At 39.1% G+C, this 22080-nt stretch overlaps 1 protein-coding gene across 1 annotated transcript in view; it reads left to right on the forward strand.

Moving 5' to 3' along the window:
• ADAMTS19 (ADAM metallopeptidase with thrombospondin type 1 motif 19) overlaps positions 1 to 22080 on the forward strand; it is a 274632-nt gene that overhangs the window by 81820 nt on the left and 170732 nt on the right. The window contains exon 7 of the mRNA XM_048851712.2: positions 18453 to 18496. Coding sequence (XP_048707669.2) covers positions 18453 to 18496 — 44 coding nt within the window. The remainder of the gene's footprint in view (positions 1 to 18452; positions 18497 to 22080) is intronic.

A 22080-nucleotide genomic window follows, 5' to 3' on the forward strand; every position in this document is an offset into this window, starting at 1 on the left:
ACAATAATTCCTTAATACTTAGCTGTTTATATTCTTTCAAGTTGCCCTTTGTCTTTCAGGTAATGTAACAATGCTTTTTAATAATAACTCATTTCCCTGATGTTTCTACTAAATCACATAATGTAATTTTTGTTACCTGAAGACTTTGAATTCCTCAGAAAGCTTTTCCCTTTCTTTTTCAAAGCCCTTCCATACCTATAAAAAGTGATTAGTTGTTTGTTCCATGTTACAGAGAGCACATAATCCATCTTTGTGTCTATTTATTCGAAAAAAGAGTTTTGTTTAAGCCACGATGGCAAGTTAGTACTCTAAACAAAAGTACTTTGTTACTCCTATCCCAGCCTCAACTCTAGGGCACAGTACAAAAAAATCATCATCTTCTTTCATTAATCCAAATTTGTTGCCATTCCTCTTTTAAATGTTTCTGTAGTAGGCTTTTGAATTCCTGTTTACTCAACTGTATATCTCTGTCAATTCTTCCATTTCTTACAGAATTTTTAGCTGGTTTGTCCTACATTTCATTCCCTGTTATCCCAATAGCGATAGCCATTAAGATCCAAGCTAATGCTATATGTATCCTCATCTGTACTAACTCTGTTACCCAGATCCAATTTAATGCTAGGATTATTGCTACTAGTTTGACTGTCATGATATGCTTGTATATTGTATGCCAAAACTGGGAATTAGTACATCTGCCATCCGTACTCTTCCTGTTCTCCCCCCACCCTCTTTTTTTTTTGGACCCATCTGTAAGTATTTGACACTTTTCACCATTCTCTCCATAATTTTACTCGGAACATAAGGGCAATTGGTCTATAGGCATCCAGTTTTGTGGACAGTTTTCCTGGTTTTTGTGTTGGAATTACTACTGCATGTTTTCACCCTACTGATATCATTCCTTCCCCCCTACCCCCACATAGTGTTATATAATTCCAAGAGAACCCTCAAACTGCTTTCAGACAGATATTTAAATGTTATGTTACATATGTTATCTTTACCTGAGGATGTATTCTTGCTGATATCAGTAGCTTTTTAAAGTTCCCCCACAAAACCATTCATTCAGTATAGTATCTTCATTGTTACCTCAGTTACATAAAAAATCCTCTCTTTCAATAAATGTTTTTTAAATCTGGTGGGAAATTTTGCTTTGATTTTCATCATTTCTCACCTCTCAAAGTTTTTGCAAAAACTTCTGCTTCCTTGGTATCAGAACTTTTAACTATTTGCCAGACCTAATGAGACTTGGGATGTGGTTACCTTTAGTCTCAATCCAATTCATTTTTCTAATTTGCCTGTATATTTGTGATGTCTTGGTATCTTTAGTTATTCATCCACAGTACTTCCTCCAACTCTCTGATTTTTTTATATTATGTTGTATTATTTTTTGTATTATTGTCTTACTACTTTTATACTTCATTAGCTCTTTGCTGTTCATTGTATTTTTAGCTTTTTATAGGCTTTGTTCCTTTCTTTAACTGTCACGTTGCACTTCTTATTCCACCATAGAAGTGAGTTTATAGTTTTGGGGTACTTTACAGAAGCTGCTGCTATTAAACCCTTTGTTACGTTGTCATTGAAATTCTCTGTCAAGCTGTGTGCAATCCAGCAAAAGATTGTGATATCCCATACTAGTCATATTTCACCATGAACTTCATTCAAAATTGCATGAATACAGTCCATTGACAAATCACTAACGTACAAGTATTTTTGCGCTGCCCTTGCTATAATTTTCATTTTTTTCTTTTTCCCCATGTTTGTGATGTACAATTTCACTTCTATCATAAATATAATAAACATTTATTTTTTTAACTGCTACTAGTATATCATCACCTATTCCTTCAACAGTTTTTATCATATTGTTTATAGAAAGAGACTGTGTCTGCAGTTCCCCTTTGCCTGTGCTGATTCTCTTCCTTTTCTACTAGATGCTTTGAGAATCTCCTTATGACTTCTGCATATGTTGCTAACAGTTTTTGGCTTTTGTATCTCTCTATCTTATCTTACTGTAATTCACTCTCTGCATGCCTTACTGTGATTATCACCACAGTTACTATATTTGATCCTTGTCAATAGTTTTCATAGGAATGCTCTCCCCCACATTTACTCCAACTCGTTTTCCCTTTACAAACAGTTGCTACATGCCCATACTGTCAGCAGTTATAACAACTTGGTGATGGGAGGATATATGATTTTTTTTCTGGATATCTGAAACTCTAGTGTTATATTCTCAAGTAGAGTCCCTCCCTTAGTGTAATCAGCACTGCTGTTGATGGCTTGCTTTCTTCTCCTTGTTTACTAATTAGTCACTTGATTATTAACACTTTATCTTCTCCTATGCATCCAATGAAGTGAGCTGTAGCTCACGAAAGCTTATGCTCAAATAAATTTGTTAGTCTCTAAGGTGCCATAAGTACTCCTTTTCTTTTTGCGAATACAGACTAACATGGCTGCTACTCTGAAACCGGTCCTATGCTTTTGGTTATCTCATCATTGGTCAGTTTTAAGAGCACTCCACGTATTACCCCCTTCATTTCAGTCAAATACTTTGGTAGCTGCCTATTTATTTTAACTTTCCTTAGTGTCTTAGATTTTAGCAGTTTATCATCTTGCTCTTTGTCTTCACATTGAACGAAAAGATCCCCATCTCACAGTCTTCTGGCTCTTATTATATCCCCTATGTTTTTAAAAAAAATCCAGTCAACTACTTTCACAGGATTAATGTCACCTAATCTTATTTCTTTGGCTAGGAATCTTACAATTATAACATATTGGTTTATTATTTCCTTCCTCAGTTTTGCTTTTTTTGCTGATGTTGTCATCATGATCATCTGCTTCTGCTTCTACTCTTTTTTTCTTTCTTTCTTTCTGTTTTTCCCCTACATTGTATTCATTCTCCTTCTCTAGTAGACTTTTTTTTCATTTTCCAGGGTGATTTCATTTGGGGTCAGAAATCCCCCCGCACAGCAAACTGCCCAGCCCAACCTATCAGGCATGAACTGATCCAGGTTCTCTGCTTTTCTTCCCCCTGCAGGACTGGCATTGGCTGCAGGTCTAGCGGAGTGGAGCTAGCGCGGCCCATAGGCTCTCTTTAACCCCTTTTGTGCTGATGTGAGGTTTCTCTGCTCCATCACATCCCCTTATTCGGAATAACCTCTGTGACCGAGTACCTGGATGGGCCAGACTGAGAATGCCACACTCAGGACAGACTGCAAGAAATAGGGCAGAAAATCCCCCAGACTGGTGGTTTATTCTATAATTAGATTCACCAAGCCAGTAACAAAGGAGTTTCTGTAGCACCATACTGGTAAACAAGAAGCCAAACATAGCCCCCTTTAGGCATTCCAACCTTTGGCTCCCATCTAGCAAACAGATCTAATATAGTGATAGGTCACTGAAAACCCAGTTCACCATTCTTAAAGTTCTACCAATCCCAAAGGATCAGACACTTACCCTACTCTACCCTACCCTACCCTCAGGTCAGTCTGTATTTCAGATGTTACCCAAATATCATGCTCTCAGCCAATCCTTAGTAAACTAACTAAAATTTTATTAAGAAAAGAAGAGAGTTATTGAATGGTTAAGGAATCATATACATACAAGTAATTTTCAGTGTTCATAGCTCAGGATCATTGCAGTGATGTTATATCTGTTGGCTTGTAAAAGTCTCCTTGGAATTATCCCAATAGGTCAGAATCCAAAGGCAGCTTAGATGTTGCCTGTTATCAGAATTGCTGTTAATGGCAAACAATCCCATCCCATTAATATTGATATTAATGGAATTTGGATATTGGCAAAAGGCATGCTGCTTTTTAGTAACTTTTTTTGGAGGGAGAGATCCTACATAATCAATTTCCTGGCTCTGGCCATGCACAATTGAGCACCTCTTCTGTGTTCCATGATTTTGAAATGACATATCTGTTGCCAATAAAGTTTGGATTCTGGATGCCCTACTTGAGCTTGGTGCTAAGCAAGTGCAAGTAGCCAAGAAGTTTGGTATCTCAAAGTCCATTATTTCATTTAATTTATTTTATGGGGGCATGGGAACACCCCACAATGTTGTTCCATTGCATTGATGCTTGACCTTAGGAGTACAAGTGTCAATGCAGTGGAAAGCAGGCAGAGGCTGGTGAAGCTCTGTGGCTCTGGTTCCAGCATAAGCTTGGCCAAGGTACTCAACTCTCTGGGCCAATGCTGAAACAGAAAGTGAGTCAGCTGGAGGCAGAGTAGGGGAAGGAGTTCATCCCTTCAGATGGCTGTCTCGGTTTATGGAAAGCCTGGCACATCGCTCCTCAAAGCAGCAAGGCAAGAAACAGGATGCTGACTTTCTGACAACTGCTAAATGGAGGGTGGACACCTTACCAACATTCTAGAGGAGTTCCAGCCATTTGACATCCTCAGTGCTGATGAGACCGCTTTCTTCTACTAGGGCTATCCCAACAGAAGCCTTGGCATGCTGGAAGGAAGATTTGCAGGAGGGAAAAAAGACATGGACCGTATCACACTGCTGTGTTGTGCAAACATGGATGAGACAGAGAAACAGACTCTTATGGTGATCAGAAAGAGCAAGTGCCCACATTTCCTGACGGACCACTCAGAGCTGCCCATGATCTACAGAAGCTCAGCAAATGCCTAGAAAACTAGTTTGTTGTTTAAAGAGTGGCTACAGATCGGGAACAGAGAGCTGTCCTATCAGACTACAATGTGTGCCTGCTGATTGACAATTGCCCAGCTCATTCAGCTAATCTAGAGCTATCACACATTGTTAAAATTCTTGCTTCCTGACATAACCTCAGTCACACAGTTGATGGACACAGGTGTCACCAAAAACTTCAAAGTTCACTACTGTGCTTGTCTTAAACCTCTCTTCATGCTGACCCACACCTAAGAACAATGGATGTTGTTAAACAACAACTCTGATGCCCTTGATCTTGCTAGGGAGTCATGGGCCACTGATCTCCAGAAGACTTTTGGAAACTCCTTCTGAAAGGGAGGGTTTGCATCAACAGCAAAAAATGCTGCTTGGTGGACACCAGTGTGCTGGCTGATGTTTCAGTTCCTGAAAACCTAAGAGCAGAGGAATTTGAGGTCATTGTTGAGTTCGACAGTCATTTGCAGGTGGAAGGTGTGCTCACTGATACAGAACTTTTGGAAACAGTAGTGGCTGTAAAGCACCCACAGGCTACTCTTGACCCACGAGAGGATAGTGCATTGGGAAAAGAAACTCAAAGAGCCTTTGCTTGTGGACATTATCCACAGGATATCCCAGAATTGTGGCTTTGAGAACAGTTATGAAGCTGCTTGCAAAATTGAAAAAGATTTACAGGGGGAGGTGGAAAACTGTAAAAAGTGGGTGTTGGACAAATGTTTTTAGAAAAACTTTTTTTTTCTTTGGTGCTTTTAAAAAGCTTTTATTTTATAGAATTGTGTGCCACTGTACTCTTTGTGAGACACAACAAGGTGAGACTTCCTAAATTTGCTCTAAGCCCTATGGTATACTATTATACAGTGTATCTATTTGTATGTCATGTTTGATTGGGGTTTTGTTAGAGCACTGTATTGAACTGAAAGTTAACAATTTCACTTTGCAGTGTATTGTTGTTCCATGCTCCTATTTCTGTGCATCCCCCTGAAAACAGAGCCTTCTGCTTATTGGCAATATCTGGAAAATAGCACCTTTTTGCTCGGAACTAACCTTGGAGAGGTTGCTAATAAGCAGAATCTACTGCATTAGTAAAAAGAGGTTATGGAGAGAGCTGGGAAAGTGGGACAAATTGAAGCCTAAGCTGTCAGAGACCTGGCCCTTGTAACTTTGCTACATACTACGCTCATCCAAACTTCTCCATACTAAACTCATCCTCCAAACCTAGCCCCACCCAGTTTTGTGGGTCATTTAGGTTAGTTCTGTGGGTCAGAGACTGTTTTCATTGTTAAATGTTTGTACGCTGCCGAACACAATGATCCTTGATTGGGGGTTCCTATTACTATGGTAATACTAATAAGACTACATCTAAGAAGCTTCCAAAAACTCATCAGAAGGCATCCCCAGTCTGACAGATCTAAGGAAGCCTGTCAGACTGAGACTCAAACCTAGGGTTTAACAACTGTGAGTGTGTTGGCAGGGCCTGGGACTAGATGATATGGGGAAGGTGCGACTAATGGGGAAGAATGGATGGGGAGGGGGCATGGAGAGTTGCCAGGCATAGATAAGTAGGGAAGCACAGCAGCTGGTAGCAGGGCTGATGAACAGAACTAGGGAGCAGGGCTGAAGAACAAAGCTTGTTGCAAATGCTTCAAGAGTTAATTAGCAACTATGTGATAGCTTTAAAAAGAACATATTGGACAGCCCCAGTGGCCTCTGACAGATCTCTCTTCCCCACCATATCCTTGAAGGCAACAAGCGGTATTAGTGTTTCAGGCAGGAACTGGGGAGAACTTCTGGAGATCAGTCTGCCCATGCCACACAACCCAAGTCATTTTGAAACCTAAAACTTTCACTTGACCAACTGCTCCCCTTAATATGGGCTTCACCCCCAGGCCCTGGACTCCTTCATGTTTCTGGCAGCGCCAGCAGCAGCTTCAGGAGGAGGCAGGGACAAACAGGCTCTTGTAGTGTATTACCTGAAGTAGCTGTGTTTGACCCAGAGCTGGCTGCATTTCATTGGTGGGTGAAGTGTCTTCTGTTGTATTTCTAGATTGTAAAATGCTTCTATCCGATAATCCTGTTTAAGTCTTGATTTTTCTGATTTTCTTTTTAATAATAATTTGCTTAGTTCATACCACTTTTTACCTGTGAATTACAAAGTGTTTTATGCAGAGGGGTAAATATCATTATCCCTTTGGGGAAACTGAGGCATAAAGCAGCAAAGTGACTTGAATGAGGTCATACAACAGGTCAGTGTCTGAGCCAAGAATTAGAGCCTAGACCTCCTGAGTTCCATTCTACTAGTACTAGTCACTGGACCATACTACCTCTCATCTCAGGGCTGCTTTAGCTTTAATAGATCATACCAGCATGGCTTGCTGACTGTGGGAATGTTTTGCTAATCCAGACTCCCTCTGCACATCGTCAAAGTTTATGGTATTGTTAACCCCATGTGTGGCTACACTTGTGTGTTTTGTTAGTTCAAAGAGTTTCATTCTGTTTTACAAATGCAGAACAGGCTCCCTTGTCATAACTTGCAAACAGCCTTGGACAGTAGACCTGCTTTACTGAGAGAAATAATATTTAGACAGAGGAATACCAACTGTTTACTCTATATTCTACAAGTAGAAACCAAGTATTATAGCTTATTTAACTGTTTCTGTAACAGGCCTTTTAAAAGTTGGCCCTTTCCTTTCTATAGCATGAAAATGGAGCAGCAGGACACAGAGTTTTGAAATGGGGACACAATGCTCTTCACAGGTCAATGAACTCTATGTGTTTTGAAACACAAAAGGACTTAAAAATAAATACTGAGTATCAGATTTCTAGAGAGACTTTTTAATGGCTTTATATGTTTCACAGAAATATGTATGCCTCACTTTTCATGGTTTCTTAGATTCTTTGACGCAACAATCAGTCAATCTAGCTTTTCTTCATGACAAAGGTTTCTGTATGAAACTATATACCAAACTTTCCTACCACACTTTTATCTTCTACATGGGAAAAATAGGCTGTAGTGTTTACAATAGATGTGTTGTCAAATGGATTACTTTCCTTTAATTTAGAACAGTCCTCCTTGAGTGCATGGTTTTTATCTGGTTCTATTTTTCTAGAGGTAGGCTTATTCTGATGAAACAATTACATGTTTAATGTAAAGTGCCATAGAAGGAAAGAAGAGAGAGAACAAGTGTGTTGAAAAGGGGATTAAAAAAGTAGATGAGAATGGGGCTTTATTATAAGGAGAAGTTAGGAATTAAGAGAGAAATTGCTTTAAGGTCTCTCTTGTTAAAACAATCTGATGTACACTTAATTGATTAACACATCGCGTTAAAGATTTTCATATATAGAAATATTTTTCTCTTTGAAGAAAACTCACATTGATGCAACAATGTCCACCATGTTATTTAAGTCTTGAACTTTGGCTACACTGAGAGAACCCAGATACAGTGGTTGTTTAGGGAGCATTATCATCATGTCTCCATCCTTGCCCAGCATAAGCTTGCATGGAGGGTGGAATTGAAGGCAGGACAGGGGAAGGCCCAGGGGATCCACAGTTACTATCTGTACACCTGGGATTTTATGTGGCCCCAACATTGAGGTATCTGAGTACCTCTCAAGTACCATACAAATGATGTACCATGTTTAGCTGCTGCTCCAATCTACAGCTGGCTGTAGTGCAACGCAATGTACTGTGATGTGTCTGAATGTGCATTAGAAGAGCTTCTGTATACACACAGAGAGAAAAACTGTTAAATAAAAAAGTACTTTTACCTACTAATATTGTCTGCTTAGTTTTGTTTTTGTGACATAAGCAGAAACTTAATTTGTAGATGCAGAGAGCCAATGATCCATATACCAACCTGCCCTTTGTTTAGCTTACTGTACAGCAGACATACTTTTAAAAAAATGGAGTTTTCCTTTCCTGACTTTGATTAGAAAATTATTTGTATTTGCCTTCAATATCTAAAAAGATTTCACCTTAAGTTATATAGGATAGAACTTCTAGTTAAGTGGAATAATAATAATAGGCATTTAATTCATGTAAAGTAAATGGCAACTTTTTATATAGATAATTGATACAAAACCATTCTTTCGAAACATTAATCCTCACAACACTTACAGCATGCTGTAGGTAAGTATGTATTACTGTTTCCACATTATCGAGAAACTAAAGCAGTGGGGTCCAATTACTTAGCAAAATCTACCTAGGAGAGTATGCACCAAGGCTAGGATTAGAACTCATGAGGAATTCACGTTTTCTCTCAAATGGAGGGAGTGGGCTATACCAGCTAAACATATCTGCTTAGAATATTCTCCTAGTCCTACTGACCCATCACATATTAACCTACCTACATCAGATTTATAGATTCATAGATTTTAAGGCCACAAGGGACCATTATGATCATCTAGTCTGACTTCTTGCATAAAACAGAACTAGAGCTGGGTGAAATTTTTTGGATGGAACTCTTTTTTTTTAACTGAAAAATGCAGATTTTGGTTTAATGATACAGTTGTGAAGTTTTTGTAGTTTCGGCAGGTTGTTTCAGATTTTGGAAATGTCAAAAAGAAACATTTGATTTGACCCCAAATGAAATTTTTGACTTTTTCAATTTGCTGAAAATTCTGAAAAATTTTGGTTTCAGTTTGACCCAAACCAAATTCTGTTTCCAATCTTTTGAAACCGATAGCAAAGCAAACAATCCATTATTTGCAGAGCTCCACACAGAACCTCTGTCAGTAATTTCTGCATCAAGCTGATAAATTTTGTATGAGCTATAGCATATCTTTTAGAAAGACATTGAGATGTGATTATATGACTGTGGTGGAGAATTCACTGCATCGCTGAATAAGTTGCTTCAGTGGTTAATTACATTCAGTGTTCAAAATTGTTCCTTATTTTTAGTCTGTCTGGCTTCAGCTTTCAACCACTGTATTATGTTATGCCTTTTTCCGCTAATGAAAAAATTGTGTACTATCAGAAATCTCTTCACTATATAAGTACGTGTAGACTGTGATCAAATCACCTCTTAGCCTTCTCTTGGTTAAACTATATAGATTGAGTTTCTTAAGTATCTCACTATAAGGCATGTTTTCCAGATATTGGAAACCTTTTGAACCATTTCCAATTTTTCAGTATCCTTTTTGAACTTTGGACTCCTAACCTGGACACATTATTCCGTTAATATCTAATGAAAGAGGTGATGCTGCCTCCCTGCTTCTACCTGACATTTCCCTGCTTATGTGTACAGGTGTGGTGTTTACCCTCTTTGCTACAACATTGCACTGGGAGCTCTTGTTCAGTTGGTTATCTTCAATGACCCCTAAGTCCTTTTCAGTGTAACTGCATTCCAGGATATGGTCTCCCAGCTTGCATGACCTGTATACATTGTTTCTAGATATATGACCTTGCATCTGGCTGTATTAAAATTGATGTTGTTCAAAAGAATCCATCTTACAATGTGATCCAAATCAGTCTATATAATTGACTTGTCCCCATCATTAATTACCACTCCACCAACTTTTGTGTCGTCTGCAAATTTTAACTGCAGTGATTTTATATTTCTTCTTTGAGTGCTTCTTTTTGTGTGTAGTGTGCTTCAGGTTATGCCTGTGTCCCAAGCACCAGGATCAGATAACTTTTTCCTAGTGGTGTCCATTTGGTCCACACATGATCTCTTTTCTTCCTCTGCACTGACAGTGTAAAGGGGGCTGGTGAACTTTACTCAGTTCCTTCTTACTGCTCATGGTCTAAGATGGAGCTTTAGGTTTCTTGTAAATAGTTCTTTAAAAAAGTTAGTCTAAGTTGTTTTAGTCTAGTTAGTTAGGAAGATTTTTGGGGCATGGTTCCCTAAATTTTGGGACCTCCCTGCTTGGGTAGGCAACGATTCCAGTACCAACCCATCCCTAGTTCTTCTATTGGTAGCCAGGGAGAACATGCCAAGAATTCCTGGCTTCAGGAATGATCAGCTTCCTGAAACCTTTCCTAGTAAGAGATGATCACAATGCCATTTTGTACTGCCTGGTGGAAATCCATGCCCCATCCATCTGCAGGTCATTCCTGAGAAGGACAAAGCAGTCAAAGGAATTTGGAGTTTAAAGATTCCTCATGGAGAGGTCCTCAAGCGCAGGGACAGCTTCTGACCAGGGAGACCCTCCCCCTCTCAAAATATGTCAGACTGAAGAAAATATGTCAGACTGAAGAAAATAGGAGCATCCCTTATAGTGCTACTCTGACTGATTCAGCAGTCCTTCTCTCCTACCTCCTTGCCTACCCCCCCATTGGCATCAGAGACTTAGGTAAGCCAAAGCAAACATGGAAGGGAGAGACAAGCACTCCCCATAAGGACATGAGGTAAAGTTTCTCATTCAATTCCCCTAAGAAGAGGCAAAAGTTTCCATCTTGTACCAAGCCAGAAGATACCACCTGCTCTGGAACAAGACTGTCTGGTTCCAGAAGGGCCTGGAATGGGACTTCATCACTTTTTAGTACTGGGTGGTACTTTGACACCACCAACAACTGTATCTGCATCAGCACAGCACCGATGGCCCAAGTTACAGAAAGGAAAATTACTCCATTCTCTCCAGGCCACTTCTCAGCACTGGGCAACCTAATCATGCTTCTTGAACCAGAATAATTGATATTCTCTAGATTCCCAGTCCTGGTACCAGGACATCTCCCTTCGGTAACTCTCAGTGTTCCCATCTTCAAGCCAAGGTAGAGCTAGACTGTCGCCAGTATGGTCAATGAGTAGAGTCCGGTACTGAGAGTTCCCCTGTTAGAGTTGGGCTCAAACTCATTGGAGTCAGGAGGAGGATATGGGGACTCCCAAATCCCTGTCTGGGCTCAATCCCCACTCTGGAGATGGAAGTGGCCAGGGTGTCCTAGTATCCTCTTTTATATGTACTGGAACCCATCACCCTGGGTCCCCACACCAAGGGGGAAGTCCCACACAAAGTACTTGACCATTGAGCAGGGGAACCTCAGAGGTGTAAGTTTCCCGAGGAGGAGGAACAGCTACCACAGCCTCCCCAAGAGTCTCCACAAGAGCAGCCAAGAGGAGAAGACCAGCTAAAATGCTGGTGACCTTGTCCTTCTCTTTGGACAAGGCTGGGATTCCAGCTTCCTGTCATATCCAGATGAACCTAAGATCCAGAAAACCCCTCACAGACAGCTGGACATCCTGCACAGCTCCAGACAAAGTAAAATGGTGCTCACTATAAATGAAGCTATTGTCAAACTTGTCACTTTGGCAGATGACCATCACAGTTCCACCAGCATCATAACGGGCCGAAATGAAGTGAAAAGGTCAGAATACTCTATTCTTACCTACTCCCTACTCACTGGTGGTGATGGAGCATAGTAGGCAGAGACAAGCCATGTCTATACCTCATGAGGAGGCTAACAGAATAGACCTCTTTGGAGGAAGATGTCAGACTCATTGATCTCCCAATTTCATAAGTGATAAGAACATAAGAACGGCCATACTGGGTCAGATCCATCCAGCCCAGTATCCTATCTATCGACAGTGGCCAATGCCAGGTGCCCCGGAGGGAGCGAACCTAACAGGCAATGATCAAGTGATCTGTCTTCTGCCATCCATCTCCATCCCCTGACAAACAGAGGCCAGGGACACCATTCCTTACCCATCCTGGCTAATAGCCATTAATGGACTTAACCTCCATGAATTTATCCAGTTTTCTTTTAAACCTTGTTATAGTCCTAGCCTTCACAACTTCCTCAGGCAAGGAGTTCCACAGGTTGACTGTGCGCTGAGTGAAGAAGAGCTTCCTTTTATTTGTTTTAAACCTGCTACCCATTAATTTCATTTGGTGGCCCCCAGTTCTTATATTATGGAAACATGTAAATAACTTTTCCTTATTCACTTTCTCCACACCACTCACGATTTTATATACTTCTATCATATCCGGTCTCCTCTTTTCCAGCTGAAAAGTCCTAGCTTCTTTAATCTTTCCTCATATGGGACCCGCTCCAAACCCCTAATCATTTTAGTTGCCCTTTTCTGAACCTTTTCTAATGCCAGTATATTTGTTTTGAGATGAGGGGACCACATCTGTATGCAGTATGCAAGATGTGGGTGTACCATGGATTTATATAAGGGCAATAAGATATTCTCCGTCTTATTCTCTATCCTTTTTTTTTATGATTCCTAACATCCCATTTGCTTTTTTGACTGCCGCTGCACACTGCATGGATGTCTTTGGAGAACTATCCACAATGACTCCAAGATCTTTCTCCTAATTAGTTGTAGCTAATTTAGCCCCCAGTTTCAAACTGTCATTCATTGATTACCAAATATGATTTCTACATGGATAAGGTATTAAAGAGACTGTACCTAAAGTTTATCCCCAAGGTAGTGATCGACTTTCACATCAACCAAAGTATCCACTTACCTGTGTTCTACTTTAAGCCACACACCAGGAGGGAAGAGATGACATGGCCCTCTGTATAAGTGCATAGGCTCATGTCCTCTGCCTCTACCGCCAGAAGATGAAATCATTCAGAAGGCTTATAGATCTACAGTGAAGCTCCCAAACTACAGTAAATGAGTCATGTGTTTGTTTGTTTACTCCAATGCAATTGATAGCCTTCAGTTCACATTAAAATAAGCAAAGTGGACTGTATGCTTAGAAAGTGTAATGTGGTTCAACAGCTTGTGTTGGTGTGTTTTACAAAATGTTTTGTTGCCTAAATATAGACAGAAAGAAAAGAATATTTGAAACCTTGTCACCAGTCATCCACAAAGATTCAAAATAGTGGCATTTGCTAGTATAGTGAAAATATTTGCCACGAGGGGTCTATTAATTGTAACTGTAGCTAATAAGGGCCACATGACTTGTGAAAACATGTTGCTTGGGCAATTGTCCCATAGTTCTTAATACCTGAAATCAACATGAACAAAAAGAATTAGTAGTGGCATTACGTTTTCTTTCATAAAGAACCCAGCTCAATGTATGTTCTCACAACTTTGCATAGCTTGAAACGTTAGAAGTTAGGAGAATTGAAAATAAGAGATGATTCGGAAGTTTTATTTTGTTCTGAAGATTTGGTAGGCTGATTAAGATTATTATTTTTCTTGTGTAAATTTTGTTAGGAAACTGTCGACCAGTTTGAATTTAGACATACTAACTGCACTTTTGTTGACAAGTCTGCTTACAGTACAAAAGTTAAATACATCTAAAAATGGCAGCTTGGCACAAAACTGTATATGGAGATTAGATTTGAGGGGGTTTTATATATTTTTCCTCTGCTGCCATTCCCCATCCTCTTTTATGCATCCCTGCTCTGTATCAAACTGCTGGTGTTTTATATGTATATTTTTTAAACAAAAGATTCCAGTATAATGGGAGGCTTTAAGTTTGGAAGTGGGATATTTAATCTTTGCATTGCCCCAAGGACCTTCTATAATGCTATATTTAATGGGTTTAAAAGTTTACAAGTTAAGTATAATTTATTAAAATGACAGACTAGTAGTTGCCTGCTCCTGCCTAAGCTTCTTTTGTCCCATTAGTCACCTTATTTAAGCCTGAAAATCTGTCATATATCTCAAAAAAGTTCCACTTTGAACAAGGGACTATTCTCCTCTCCATATGCATGCTAAATCATTATTAACATGAATGGAAGTTGCATGCTTGGTACAGATGGGAGAAGAGACTTGAGTGGGATTTTACTGTAGTTTCTAGTCTTCGAATGTTCGATTGCTCTTTAAATTAGGCAAAATATATCATCATTATCAGACATGAAATCAAGTGGGAGTGTAAACTGAAGAATGCAGTAGTGGTGGTTAAATTATAAAAACTGATTTTTTTTTTAAGGCAAAACATGCACGTGAAATCTCCCCTTCCTTGGGGCATGATATTGCTCTAGGATTAGAGTCTTGAGTGATAAACTTCACATGAGGTGACTTATTTACTTAGATAATTGTGGGGCTTAAAAAGTAAAAGCTTTAAAAAGTAGCTATTAAATAAGCAGAATTTCACTAATATCGCTGAAAGTTTTTTTTAATGTCACAACTATTGTTTTTATGTGGATTTTAAAAATAGACTTGCTATTTGATAAACGTGGTCAATTAGTGATCATTTTGTTCAACTTTATTACAGAGTAATTTTGCAGCTAATGACAGGTTTCAGAGTAGCAGCCGTGTTAGTCTGTATTCGCAAAAAGAAAAGGAGGACTTGTGGCACCTTAGAGACTAACCAATTTATTTGAGCATAAGCTTTCGTGAGTTACAGTTCGCTCAAATAAATTGGTTAGTCTCTAAGGTGCCACTAGTACTCCTTTTCTTTTTGCAGCTAATGTATTTCTTATGCCCCTTATCAATATGAGCATTTTATTTTTATTTATTTGTAGTATGCCGCCGAAAATTTTTGTGCACATCTTATGTATGCAGACACTAGACCTCTGATGTATTATACCTAGGGAAGGAGAGAGAAAGAAAAGCAAACAAATCATATCAATGATTGTACCTTTCTCTGGGCCTCCCATGCATTTTGTACGATTTATTTATTCCACAAGATATTTGGCATAGGGACCGTGTCATCTCTTGTTTTTTGTGCTTGAGCATGCTGTCATGTAACAAATGTGAGTGGGGAGGGGGGGAACCTGTTACATATTCAATACAAGTAAACATGTTTCAATGATGACAACACACATATGGAGAACACAGATACATTCTTTGTAAAAGTTTCCTACAGGAATCAGGAAACAACTGCTGATGAGTCATTTATAGGTATATCTAGAGCATCATAAAACTTTACCAAGGGGCCTATTCTCAAATGTAATGCACCCTCATTCTTGGAAATTAAAGGATGTGTTACATTTTTTCAATGTTAGTTAGGAACCAAGAGCTTATTTCCAAGACATAACAGAGCTATTTCCCCAAACTCCCATAGCGAAATTCTGGGATGCATAGTTCAGACAAAAAGGGAAAATAATTCATGTTCATATGTAAAAATAAATTTATACAGTAAACAAAAGGCTCTTAGATATTGGAAAATTAAAAGTTTTGTAATCTTCTGTTTCTGTTACATTCAAGGATCTGTTCTCCCTTTTTTCCCGCTTGCAACAACAATTAATAATAATGGTTGGGGAGATGGAGGTGTGATGGTAGCAGGGGAATAGGAGTTTACGTCCTCAGACTGTTGATACATATGCACACAAGCTTGACCATAGGTACTATATTTCTTATGGTTTTGCCATGTTGCTTAACAGTGCAATAGGTCCCTTGGGTGACATAGCATAAGACAAAGAATTATGTTACAACCCAGTGCATTAATATGATATATTGCAGGTTAGAAAAAATAAAAGAATCCTCTGCATCTGATTAGTTTCCTCTTCATCATTTTTGGCTCCAAGCCCAAGGTTCATCTCAGTGGGTTCCTAGATTATTCTGGGGGTCTGTAGACCTTGGTGGTTTTCTCTTCTATTTTTTGCTTTTCTCAGGGCTGAAAGTAAAACTTCTCTCTTACTGGTATGGGGGGCGGGGTCTCAGGTGGAAGGGGCAGGGCTGGGGGGGGTGGGTCAGCGCCTGCCAGCCAGCCCGCCCGTGCTGCCCGGGGCTCCAGCGCCGATTTAAAGGGCCCGGGGCTCTGGCCGCTGTGGCTACCTTCGCAGCAGCCGGAGCCCCGAGCCCTTTTAAATCACCGTCCTTGGGGTAGCTGCTCCTTTTTCCCCATGTTGGCGGTGGCTTGGGGGAGGAGGGAGGGAGAAAGGGGCAGGGATGTTAAAGCGCTGCCACGGCAGCGCTTTAAAGTCAGCGATAAGGGCCGGTACAGGCGGCTGCTTTTTACCGGTATGCCGTACCGGCCCGTACCGCCTTACTTTCACCCCTAGCTTTTCTGTTCCTAAATTATCCAGAAGAAAGTGACTGGAGAACTCAAAGGCATTCATTTACTGCTTTCTCTCCCTAGTGATATTGCTTTGATCAAGTGTCTGAAGTTCACCAGCCTGTGCAGCTAGTCTCTTGAGGCTGCTCTTGCACCCAAATCATATACATGAAAGTGGGCTTCACTATAAAAATACTTTTATTTTAAAGTGTTGGTTTGGTTTTTTTTAATCCAATCACTATTCTGTTTTGTTTAGTTGCATTCATAAAAATGTAGCTCTGTTGTCTTCCTCTCCCATCCCAAGTACCAGAAATGCTCTTGCATGCACTAGCAATCATCTGATCATTGAAAAAAATATTTAGCTAAGATGTGAGGTAATAGTTGGAAAAAAATTCTGTTTGCCTAATGAATTACCTGGTGGACTTTCATAATAAACTAACATTTTATTGTAGAAATGGACAATGGAAGACAATACACCTTGATTGCCACACTCAGTTGCAAACTTAGGGCTTTTGCATAATAATGAAAGATATAACATTTTGTTGGAATGTGAGGATATATGGATTATGTCTATGGGGTCATTTTTCAGGATGAGTGAATACCAATAGGGTATCAAAAGGGTTAATATAACAATTATTGATTAGTCAGCTCATATGAATAAATGCATAGATTAAAACTTTATAAATGTGCAGACTCAAGGGCCTTATTCACAGAAACTATTTAGTAGCCTGAATTGCTATTGGAACCAGGCATGCTGCACATGCACTATGCAGAAATGTTCACTGAGTAGTTCAAGAGTTACCCAACTCCCATTGATATGGCAATATATACCTTCATAAAATGAGTATTAAAATAATATGAGACATCTCTGCCCTAAGCAGTCCATTCAAAAGTATAGAGGAGTATCACCCATGGTATAACACATGTAACTGTGCGTATATGTGTGTGTGTATGTGTATATAAATTAAAAGCAAATCTGTAGGATTTCCCTTGAGTACAAAAAATGTTTTCACTTTATTTCATACCTAATTCAGCACTCATATTTCATTTTGAAATGTTTCCTCTTGTCTAAATTCCCTTTTAAAAACAACAGGTTGGCATCAGTTAGCTTTAAAATCAACATCCCTTTCATCAACCTACCTGTAAATACTAATCTCTTATTAATAAGATGCCAAACTCTGCCATTGGATATGTTTATCCATTTTACCAGCCATTTGTCTTTAAGAACAAATAAAATAGATGTGATAATGTCAGACTAGTTCCTAGCAGATGTTTATCAACATGGAAGTAAAAAACTTGTCTGAATTGGCACAGATAAACACTGATATTTATGGAGATACATGTATAAAAACTGGATATATAGTAGCCAGCTATGTCAGCCTTACTACAGGAAAGCTACACAAGACTTGAACTGCAAGCTTTCTATTATTTCAGAACAAGATGCACTGGCAGAGAATCTTTTCCAGAATATGTCCAGATTATGCTTCTTTCTCGCAATTTTATTCTCTTAAAAAAGCACAAATACCATCAATAATTCAATGCTTCTAACAATGAAAAAACAAATATTGCTTTGGGTTGTAATCTAAGCATTTCTGATTTTTTTCCTTAAAATAAAAGGAAACATAAGAGATTTAGAGTTTGGTAAAGCTGGCTCCACTGACTAGAAGTACATTTCAAGAGATCAGAGAATTGTGAAACAACCAAGAGTTATGACCCATGTAGTTTAAATGTGAGGTACATTTTTGTCACCCGATTAACCCTAAATCTGCTCTGTGGATAAACTAATATTAAAGTGTTCTCGTTAATTCCAGCATTTGCTTCACTATGCTCCTTGTTGAGTTAATGGAGCCTTGCAGTTATTCACTGAGCCATACAAAATATGTGCAAATGGGTCACACAATCATTACTGATCTAACAGTACAGCTTGCTGAAAATTTGTCTTTTTTCCCCCCCCGCCCAATTCTAGGAAGGATTTCTGCGTACATAAAGATGAACCATGTGATACTGTTGGTAAGTAAATAAATGTAAAACATATTTATATATATGTTTAGTCTTATAAAGTCAGTGTTGTGTAAATATATAATGTTGAGTGAATGCGTCAACATTTGCAGATGAATATTTATGACTAGTTAATGCAAAAACTGTTTAAAATTGCTATGATATGATATGACAGTCTGGATTTGTGCCTGTCATTAACAAAACAATGTAACAAAGTGAAAAAGCTTTGACTTTCTAATCTTTTCATTTTAACAGATTCTTCAAACCATTTTTTATTACTCCCTTGGCAGTTTAACACTTTCATATTGTGTTTCCAGTATATTTGAATTAAGAACATTAAACTAAAAGGGATGTTCATAGTTTATTTAAAATGTAGCAGATATCTTTTTGGTCAGAATATATCTTAAAAAATGATTATGCCTTAAATACAATATATCTTAATAGTGTAGCTTTTTAGAAGCACACAAGAATGTCAAATACTATATAAGACATTTTTTGCACCGTTCAATTAAAAACGGACATTTATTGCACTACACGTACCTTAATATGGTATTTGCCATATTCCCTATACTTACAATGGGACATAACTGAAATTTAATAAATGTAACTACTTTAGGAGTCATATATCCAGTTTTAATGGCACTGTAAACAGTGTCCTCAGTTGAAAATCCACCATGTTAGAGACCGAGTCAACCCCAGAAGACAATATACTCCTATCCAAGCATGTAGTGTTCAGTGTCCTGACCAAGGTCGGATTGTAACAAGTAGAACTAGAACTCAAGTGACTCTTTCCCACACCAGTGAAACGACCATTTTCATCACCAACTTTGGCAGGAGAAGTCTATAGTGCGTACCATGTGAAAGTACACATTTACCATCCGCAGTAGCTGAGGGCACTGTCCATGCTAGTAGAATAGCTCTACTGTACCAGCTTTAGTGAGAGAACTGAGGTGTGCCATGTTGGACATCAAAGTTACATAATGAGACCTAGTTTATGTGGGCGAAGATTCATTACAATCAGTGGAGTGATATCTTTTTACCCCAGGTCAGAATTTGGTTCCTAGCACCCATAATGACAGTTCAAGTGTAGTCACAATTGTTCAGTATACAGGTAGCTTCAACAAAATTAAGACAGGACAGGTGGCTGTTTAACCACTTTGAATTTACGGAAAAGAAAAGTTTTGTAGGATGTGACTTTGTCTGTAAGGCACAGGATTAAGGAGTAGTAGGAATGTTTTGCCTGATTCTCAGCAGTAGCATTTAAAGATGTGCCTTATGACTTAGATTGTTTGTCATTGACTCTAGTGTTGTTCCTTACTGAGTTTTCATCCCAAAGCTATGTGTCTGTGTGGTAGAGTTGGATGGGGCACTTCAGTGCTGTAGTGTCTATCTTAGTGGTCAGGGATTTGTAGTGCTCATTATTTCTTCCACTTGTTGGCCTCCTAGTTGGGTAAGGTTTTTTTGTATAAGTACGTTTTTGGAAGTTGGTAAGAGTTGATTCACGGAGCTTGTTTCTTCTTGCCTTGTGATGGGGAGAATAGTTATTTTCACCTGAAGGAGACAGTTATCTGACCAGGAAGTTCTTATATTTCTTATATCTACATCGAGGCTGAGGATCTTGGTCCAGAGTACAGGAAGTGGGTCCGGGTCTGGAAACTACCCATGACAAATCTTAGATGGAGGGTTCAGATGGGAAGCCAATGCTGTTGCATCTGAGGCATAGTTTGCATGGATATTGAAATCTCCCACAATGATGAGCCTTCTGAATTTAATGATCATTTTGCCTGCATTTCTGTTAGGTCAGTTGGAAAGCTTTTGGTATATGGAGATTTGTAAATTAATAGGATGCTTGGAATAGTCTTATGTCTGGATTTCACATATAAAGAAGATGCACTCAAAGAATTTTTTTCCCAATTAAGCTTTACCTTCATTTCAGTTCTGGAGAGAATAGAATGTCTATTTTGTCTCCAGATTTGTGTCTCTGGGCCTGAATCTGTAGTCTATACAGTAGGTCAGCAGACAAGATGAGCTAGGACTGGACCTGCAGGGTTAATAAACCAGATTTCTTGATGCAGACCAAGCGAGGCGATTAATTGGTGATAAATACATGAAAAGTTTGAAGCGTGTTGTCTACTGATGTAGAGTTGATCAATATAAAGGTCCTTCTGATTTGGTACTGTGGGAGGTGACTGACTGTACCAGACTGACATTGACTGATGTTTCTGATGTTTATTACTTCTTTTATAATTTATATTGATAGGTGGGTAGTCTGCCTGATTGCCAGTATTGGTGAACTAGTGGTGTGCCGAATACCTTGAGTGGCAAGACTTTCCAGGGGGCTGAGTTAAGCCATATTGTGAAGTGATGGTGACATAGTTTTGCTTTAGAATAGTTCAAAATGGAATCTTGAGAGACTGGTGATCTTATTGCAGTAGGGAAGGGAAGAAACAAGGAGCCATTGAGCAGCTCAAGCCCTTTGTCCAGTTGTAACAGTAGAGCCATTGTGGAGGACTGGTGAGGATAACAGGCAGAAGGAATGAAGCTCTGTGAGAGTCTTTGCTTGGGGTCTAGCTCATGGGCAGTAGCTCTTTTGATTCTTTTCTGGGGTTGGGGCTACATGGAGTATCACTGCCTAGTTTCCAAATTTGTAAATCAGTAGGGAGGTGAGGTCACAGTGTACTGAATATGTTCTTCAGCTATTTCTGGGGCTGCTGCACTCCTACCTTGGAAAAAGGGGGAAGTTTAAAAATATGGAAGCTGTTATCCTCAAGGTACGGAAGGCAGGGTGGTCCATCTCCTGTTGTTCCAACTGTTGTCATGTGCCAAATGAATTCTTAGTTCCCCAAAGAAGTGGCTCAGAATATGAAGTTTCCCTATGATCTGAAATACTATTTTTTTCCATAAAATAAATCTATTATTTCCCCCATGCAGAGTATGGAGTACTGTGGGGCGCAGCATATAGTTAGAAGGACAGATTTCTTTCTAGCTAAAATCAGTGATAATCTATTAATTAGCCTTTGGAATGGTGCTGAAGACTAATTATAACTTTGTGCCCTTTTCTTGGAGGTTGGGACTATTGCCTCTACAGTATACTACATCTCTGCCTGGTTAGGAGCAAGATTGTTACATCAATGTTATGAGGATTATAGAGCTAGATGTAAATCTTGGGGCAGGAGGGCACCCTTAAGTGCATGAGTGTCTCAATTTAGTATCTTTGATTTTGCTTTTACTAGGTTCTGTAAACCACAAAGCTGATTTTAGGTTTAGATTAGATTGTAAGCAAAAGTTCTATAGAAGGTAAGTAAGAGAAGTTTGATCTTACGATAAATCTTCACATAACAAGTTTATAGGCAAAAAGAGATGGTATATTCTAGGAATGCTTAACATGCTATAAATTACAGCATTTGCCAAAGGAAGTCAATGAAAAATGCTAATGTAATATCAACTGAACAATTCCCAGCTGTCCAAAGATTACAAAAAATATGGACACATCAAAATACACATTTTTATCTTGTGTGGCAAGGAGAGTGATAAGGCAGCTCACTGTGAAACATTAATGTAACCTTCCACGTTATTCACCCTACATGATCCTTACA

The sequence above is a fragment of the Caretta caretta genome, chromosome 5 (genome assembly GCF_965140235.1).
Source record: "Caretta caretta isolate rCarCar2 chromosome 5, rCarCar1.hap1, whole genome shotgun sequence".
Classification (NCBI taxonomy): domain Eukaryota; kingdom Metazoa; phylum Chordata; order Testudines; family Cheloniidae; genus Caretta; species Caretta caretta.